The sequence below is a fragment of the Camellia sinensis genome, chromosome 10 (assembly GCF_055761805.1).
Source record: "Camellia sinensis isolate YWXY chromosome 10, ASM5576180v1, whole genome shotgun sequence".
Lineage (NCBI taxonomy): Eukaryota > Viridiplantae > Streptophyta > Magnoliopsida > Ericales > Theaceae > Camellia > Camellia sinensis.
The window spans coordinates 149286377-149294613 of NC_138970.1; the positions used below are offsets into that span (position 1 = coordinate 149286377).

General features: G+C 31.1%; 1 protein-coding gene across 1 annotated transcript; it reads right to left on the reverse strand.

Moving 5' to 3' along the window:
* Nucleotides 1-721: 721 nt before the first annotated feature.
* Nucleotides 722-7402, reverse strand: LOC114275428 (glycosyltransferase BC10). The gene is made up of 2 exons (XM_028217467.2): nucleotides 6215-7402; nucleotides 722-1799 (listed from the first exon to the last, which is right to left on the reverse strand). The coding sequence occupies exons 1-2, from the start codon at nucleotides 6791-6793 to the stop codon at nucleotides 1155-1157; spliced, it is 1224 nt and encodes a 407-aa protein (XP_028073268.2). The 5' UTR covers nucleotides 6794-7402; the 3' UTR covers nucleotides 722-1154.
* Nucleotides 7403-8237: the final 835 nt, after the last annotated feature.

Consider the following 8237-nt stretch of genomic DNA (forward strand, 5'->3'; position numbering starts at 1 on the left):
TTTTAACTACTCTTGAAATTTCATTTGACATTATTTACATTGCTCTCAGTTAATAATTATGAAAAAAATTGTACAAGTAAGGTAATGACTTACTTAAAATAAATTGTCAGTAGCTACTTAATTTCACATTTTCTCGGATGAAGATCCTCTCCAGTACTTTTTTCGTCCAGTCATCATCCAACACTTGATCTAAAAGTCACAAAATATATGATAATAACTAACTATTGAATTGTGAGTTTGATCCAGCGCTAGACGATAATTAGACGAAAAAAGTGTTGAAAATGAGATCTGGTTGTGGCTCCATTTGTTCCATTAATTTGGGCCTCAAAAATCCATTTTGAGGACTAGACTCGGAGGCCCATAATACAAAAGGGCTTGATTTGTGGACACTATAATATAGTCTAGGCTCATGGGCTCAGCCCATGTTGCCCCTATGTGTTGCCTTGTGATGAGACAACTTTGTTCCGGAATAACTTTCATAACCGGACTTGTATCATATGCATTCCAGGTTTGTACAAATTCTAAATTAAGGGTTATGATACTGCTAATCAGTTCCAATCAATTTTTAAAAAAGAAAATATTTTCATCATTGCATGGACCATGACCCTTGTGTGAACATCAAAAGAGTTCACACCTCATCGTGTCTCTCTTTGCATTTTTTATTTTAATTTTTTGTGTTTGTAACAAAACTTACGTGATGACATCAAAGAGGCTATTACAATGTCATAATATGGGATTGAGGATTCCTCCTCCTAATCCAAAAATATATATATACAAAATGTCACACTCAACATAGAAATTGGATCAACACAAGAAGTTGCCAAATAAACTTCTTTTTCCCCAACTAAACTTTACCATTTCTATGTACTCGATCATTTCATCCATCACATTAAGAGAGGAAAAAAGAAAAACAAAAACAAAATAATGAAATAATTTGAGGACATTTTTTCCCTATACCCTAGAATTATAACAATTAAATGATGATTTAGTGTATTTTCCAAACATAAATGCTATGTATCTAGAAAAAAATATCCAAAATTTGAATGTATGGTGAAGATTTAATCAGAATGAATCTGATTCACACATTTCAAATTATGAATACTTTTCTGTATAGTTTTTTTTCTAAACACGTAGCATTGCTTGTTTTCCAAACCTTATCGATTGAATTGCATAATCCTTGGTGCAAACCTCAACAACCTATCCAAGGCATGGGGGGTGAACTTCCTTGCAAACAAGTAGCAAACATTGGTGCTATTCCCATTGTATTCACAATTGCTTTCGCTTCTCAACTTCTTCAAAAGCTCCACAGTCACATCTGTCCTAATGAACTTAGATGGGTGTGGACCTCCCTTAGACCAGTCTACCCATGTCAAAGTCCTATTTGAATTCATCTCCGAAAACCTCATGCTTACAAATGTTGGCAAGTAATGCTCATCGGCATAGCATGAACCCTTGCAATACTTTTGAAAAACAGAAAAATATTTTTCATCCGAAACGACCTCGAGGGCAAGATCTCGATCCATCTCAAACCATTGGGACCCCTTTCTCCAATCTTGGATTGTGATGGTAGGACCCATATGACGGTTATACCGGCCTTGGCCAACCGGGCCAGGTAGGTCATAGGCCTCTACAAAGTTTTGGGTGGAGTTCATTAGGTAAGAGTAGATGGTGGAGAAGTTGAAGAGAGGGATACATGCTTCTGAAAGGAGGACGAAACGCTGGTTAGAGAAATCGAGAAGAGCATTGGCTAGTAGGCGGCGTTCTGCTTCGATCATGTTGACGTTTCCCCATTCAACTTCCTACATTAGACACGGATATTAAATAAAATCAAGTTCATTAACGACTTCTTTCTAATCTAAGTAAAAGCTGGACCGTCCAGTCATGCAAGGAGGTTGGGTTACGTCAACTATTTATCTCATTTCACTTATGTGCGAAACTAACTCATAAAGCTTAAATCATGTTCATTTGACGTTTTAAGCTTGCACATGTGGCACGCCCTGAGATGTTTGATTGGATAGAATAATGATGTGCCATGAACTCCTTGCATAGACTAGATGGTCTAAATTTGGCTTAAACTGGAGAGAAATCAATCTCATATACCAATATTATACATAAATACAGTAACAAAACACTAAAAATATCCAAATAAATAAAATGTGTAAATTAAATATATTCTAAATGACACTTACAATATTTTAATCATTACTCATTATATCACATAGAAACAACCCACAAAATGTCTCTCTTTTGTGAAGAAACTTGGTTTTTTACAAAGACTTGGTGTAGACTAGTTATATGTGAAGGCAAATTATCTTTCATGTTGTCTTTTCTTTGTCTGTTGCTATTTCAATTGTGGATTCATCATTTGGACTGTGTATTAAATCCAATAACAAACAACCAATCATTTGCATATTTTTCATATTATGAAAGTTCATAAGGTAAGAAAATACCCAATTTTGAATTCCTATTTCATTGTTAGCTTGAATGTATTATGATGAAAATGGTGGCACAGTAGAACTGACAAAATTGTGGATCACCTAGAACAAGCCCAATACTGTGTGCTTCCCTGTACCCCCTACATCAGAGTTGTTCCCAAGTATCTCTTGAGACCTTGCATTGCGCCCTACTCCAATTCTTTTACTTGTATAAAAATTAATAATAGAATCGGATAGAATTCTTATATAGGTGAGACATTTATAAAAAGACAGACCCACATCATATCAGAGAGTTGTGTCCGATTGTGATCATCAATATTTGCTTTCTTAATTTTTTTTCAATTTGATTTCGAGTTTTTAAAAATAATTTTTGAATTTTTTATTTTTCATGTTTTTAAGTTTTGATGTTAATATTCTTTTAAAATTCTACTTTTTGAATTTGCCTAACTTAAATGCACTTAAAAAATAAAATATTTGTGAAAATATATTCAAAGAATTTAATAAATACATAAAAAATATTAAAATGTATTGGGTTTTTATATATTTTTATTTAGTGATTTTTTTTATAAAAAAAAATCATAAATATTTTAGTTTTTAAATGTATGTAAATTAAGTGATATAAGAAAAATTGTAATAATATTAAAGATAGGTATGCCTTTCTTCGGGTTACAAAAATTAGGTTTTGCCCCCAAAAAGTTTAGGGTAGGGTAACCATTTTGCATGCTTCCCTAGAGTTGTAATTAATTTTTGGGCTCACAGTCCACCCAATTTAACCGTATATTATATAATAACACTAATGAAAAAAAAAAATTTAAATCATGCAAATCAAAAGTTTCATTATATGGTTTACTATTTCAAAAATGTAAGTGTCACATATAAAATTTTTGTTTATAAATTATTTTTCAATATACAAACTCACAAATCGCACCAACTTTAGTAAGTACAAAATACAATTTATTTATTTTTTTTATAAAAGATTTAAAAAAAGATACGACACTGACGGTATTGCATTCATTATTGTTGGAGCCTCTACTCAGGAATAAGAATGCAGCGCTTTGCATTCATTGCGGATGGTAACACACTATACTCGGATATTATTTAACGGGAGTGCTAGTTATTTATTAATGTATATATATGAGTGTATCAATTAATATTATGTTATTATTATTGATTTTATTTATTATATAAATTATAAATACTCAAAATTTTTAAAATTATGCTACATTATTTGTTAGTATACTAATGAGTACATATAACATTATTCATTATTAATGGGAGATGATTCTCTCTGGTTGGAAACCCAATTAGAGGGTGCTATTAGGCTTTTATAGGCTCATTACGGAACTCACATTGATGATCTGAACCGTACAATATGTAAGGCTTGTCGAGTATTTCATCACTATAAAAAACATATTAATCGAATATCGATATATAGCCATTTGATTAAATCATATTTGTATTACTTACCATTTATACAAATGTGATCTGATCAAGTTCCTATCGACATCCGATCAATGTGAATTTTTGCAGGGATGAAGTATTCAACAAATCCTACATAATAAACGGTTCGGATCATCGATGCAGGCTCTATGATGGACCCATGAAGGCCCAACAGAGAAGCTTTTCCCTAATTTAATTGTTAATAAAAAAAAATTGAATATGCAAATGCAGCAAATAGAATTTAATTTTTTTATATTTGGTTTTAAATTTTTCCTAAATTTTCCATGGGAAGAATAATTAGAAATCTAAATGTAGAGTATTCGTCAACAATGCTTACAAATTTGAAACCCCAACAATGTTTATATGTAGTTTTACAACATGAGATGAGATGGATATTGTGTATGGTATTTTTTTTTTTCATTATTTATTTTATTGTTTTGATTGTTTTTAACTATTTATTTTGGTTAAACTCATGTTCGTAGTTCACCAAACACCTTTTTTTTCCCTAAGAATTCCTTCTTGTGGAAGGAACGACTTTTCATTGACAGCCAAACATGTCATTAAACAAACACGGTAGAAAATAGCATTCACAATAAGGCAGCTAAAAAAGTGTATTAAAATGTGTTATATGTCAAAAAGTGATAAAAGTAAAGCTCAAAAATGTGTGTTAAGGCGTGTTAAGAGTTTGGTAATTTTAGAGAGAGAGCGGTAGTGCAATAAATTTACTAAGATATGTATTAAGACGTGTGTTAAGAATATATATATATATATATATATTTATGTAAATAATAAATAAAATAAATAATAATTAAAAAATATAGTAGGCCCCACCCCACTGCACTGTCGATGCCCCCCTCTCTCTTTCTCTTCTCTTTTTTCTCTCACTCCCCCTCCTTTGCTTGTTAACTAAAAATTGTGGTGGTAAAAAAAAAGTCGGCCGGCTAAAATAAGTCTTTTTTTTTTTTAACTTGAAGGGTCCGGATATCTAGGAGGACGATCGGTTGGACATCTAAACAAATGACCCCACGATACTTCCCCACATCCCCCTCCTCTCTCTCTCACAAGCTAAAACGCTAACCACGGTTAACACACAATACTAACAACTGACACTAACACATAAGTTAGCAGCTCCATTACAACACAACATTTAGCTAGTCCATTATTGATGCTCTTACATTTAATAAGATTAATAATTTAAACTCATTTAAAAATTGAGAATTTTCATATTGCCTTGTTTATGTATTATCCAAGTGTCATTAGGGAAAGTTAATAAATAGAAGAGTAATGTTAGAGATTTTAAAAATTTTACTGAAATTTTTATCAAATATCTCATATGGATGTGCACAATGTGAATCCTATGTAAGTCGCATATCTATTTAAGATAATTAATAAAATTTTTGATAAAATTTTAAAATTTTTAACATTTTTGAATAGCGAATCACCCTGAGAGGAAAGACTTTACAGTTGGACCTTTGATTTTTGTCCCTATCCGTTCTAAGGCCAGTTCGGAAATCGATATTTTTGATAATTTTTTAATTATTTTATAAGGTGAGATGACTTTTTCTAATTGTATTGAAAAACCAAAATAAATAATGTTTATAATTTATTTTTTAGTGGATTTTTTTATTTTGTACTAACTTTTTTTCTTTTTTTTTTATTTTTTATTTTTAACTAAAAAGTTATGCCGCCAAACAATCCCTACATGACTAGGTCATATTCATATGCCCTCAATGCCGTGTACATCAAGTGCATGGAATGATAGTTGTATGTTAATTCATATAGGCTTTCCTAGTCGGTCTTTCTTTCTTTTTCTTTTTTTTTCTTTTTTCTTTTTTTTTTTTTCTTGTTTTGAAGGAAAATTCTGAAAAGAAAGGAAAATCCAATGAGAAAATGGAGTTAAATCTTCCCTAAGCTAACATCGACCTAGTTAATGTCTGTCTATGTAACTGAAACCTCAAAGAATGCACCCAACAAACATAAATTATTAAATAATGAAGTCAATAAATAAGTTTACGTGTTTTTAGTCAAGACAATCTAGTTTAATGTTCAACACAAAAACAATAAAACAAAATAATAAAAAAAATTAATTTAATCAAAACTCTTCATTTAATTAATAGCTAATTATTTGGTAGATTAAACTTACACATATACACACATACAAAAGAAAATATCTACAGGTGTACACACCATGGCATATGGGTATATTACACAAATCAAGATTTTTTACTGAATGATAAATGAGATAATTTAGAAATAAGGAAATTTTGGTAAAGTTTAGTAAAAGTGTAAACTTTATATAATCGAATAGATAAATTATAAAAATAAAAAAATACACTGACCTTACTGGGAATTCGCCGGCCACGGAACACAGAGTTTGCAGGTTCAGATTGATTGAAAGATGGATCGGAGTGAACGTAAATCGAGTAAAGCCCTTCATGGCCTTTGAAAAACTTGTGCCACAGTGGTGCTAATAGAACTGGACCTCTAGTCAAGAACATGAAGGCAATCTTGGGAACCCGGTTGAACGGGTATTCATGAATTTTGGGAGTCAATGAGGCTCTCCAAAGCAATTCTTTGTCGTTCATGTCGTGCATTAGATCTTCTGGAAGCTGTAGATATTGTTTTAATCCGATCCGAGCCGTGTTATTGGGAGTCTTGGTGGTTGGTGGTGGAGGTGGCGGTGGTGGTAGTGAGAGTGAGAGAGAGAGAGGTGGTGGTGTTGATGATGTTGAAGCTGAAAAAGAGAACTGGGTGACTTGTAGATTTAATGACATGTCTTTTAAGTAGAAGCTAATTATGATTCCAAAAGTGAGGCCAAAGACAAAGAAAATAAAGTAAGAAATGAGATTGGCTAGGTGTAGTCGAGCATTGAAGAGCTTGGTGGATGAGAATAATGAGTTTTGGTATTGGTTCTTCATCGTTTAGAGAGAGAGAGAGAGAGAGAGAGAGGGAGGGGCAAAGTCTTTTCAAAAGATTATAGAAATACTTATAAGAAAATCTGTAATTAATGTTTTTCTATTTTGGGTACAACAAAATATATATATATATATATATAATATAATATAAAACACCTTTTACTTATTTCAAAACATTTTTTTACCAATTCAAAAACTTTTTAATTATTTTTTAAACACATTTTACTATAATTACTAAATAATGCACTAAAGGACAAAATGGTTAACGTTTATTTCAATCAAATGGTAGCAAACAAGAAGTTAAAATAAATTGAGCAAATTTCCAAATACATATAATTGCATCAAAAGATTCTATCACCCTAACCATTGCCTATAAATTAATTAACCAACCTAGAAAATAAAAGATGGACCATGAAGATGGATCAAGGATGTACCTCAAACAAGCTATCAAAAAAGATTATCAACAAGTTTGTAAAAGAGAGAGTTCTAGAGAGAGACAGAGAGAGTTAAAGAGAGGATGGTCCAAATTGAATGTGAGCTGTGTGGCATGTCTGTCTAAATAGGGTTGGCTAGTGGGCTTTTGTAAACGACGGCTTTTGAACTTTCAACCATTCATTCAAACACCGTGTTCTAATTGCATATATATATGTATGTATTGTAGTTTTCTCAGTTATAAAGTTAATTTATTCACTAAAATTAAGTTTATAAAATAATTAATTTATTTGTTTATTCTAATATTTTTTTTAAAAATGATTGGACTTCTCTCAATTGAAATTTATACTTGACCATGTCATCTAGGCCCGTGGAACCTATTACAGGTTATGTTTCGATAATATAAACCGTTCATTTTATAAGATTTTCCATGTATATCATGGAGTTGAAGTCACTGCTATGCAGCTTGCACAACAGTGACTGTTGTGCGGCTCATGCCAATTATTTAGGATTTTATTTTCATCATTCAAACCGTTCAATTTTTAGAAAATATCGATTAGAACATACTTGTAAAATATCAAGTTGATCAGATATCGATAAACCTTTCATTAACTCACATTTGTATTCAGTTTAATACTTACATATTTATTTTATATATATACAAATTCGAGTTGATGAAGGTCTATCGACATCCGATTAACTTGATTTTTTATAAGTATGTTCTACTCAATGTTCTTTAAAAATTGAAAGGTTCAGAAGATGAAAATAAAGTCCAAATAATTCTCATGAGTTACACAACAGTCACTGTTGTGCAACCCGCACTGCAGTGACCCCTAGCTCGTATATCATCTATTGAAAAAATTAAATCAATCCAATAATTGTATCATTTTCATTTTCTAGTATTTTTCCTTAAAAATTAGACGACAAATGTGTTTATGAAATAAATCTTTAATTGACTTAATTTTTTTCATAAATGATATATACGAAAAATCTTACGAAATAAATTTAGATTATT

Excerpts from the sequence above, each read along its gene's own strand:
- LOC114275428 (XM_028217467.2), bottom strand. The coding sequence starts at position 6,793 with ATGAAGAACCAATACCAAAACTCATTATTCTCATCCACCAAGCTCTTC. Across the intron at positions 1,800-6,214 it reads GCCGGCGAATTCCCAGTAAG|GAAGTTGAATGGGGAAACGT; the intron begins GTCAGTGTATTT and ends TGTCTAATGTAG.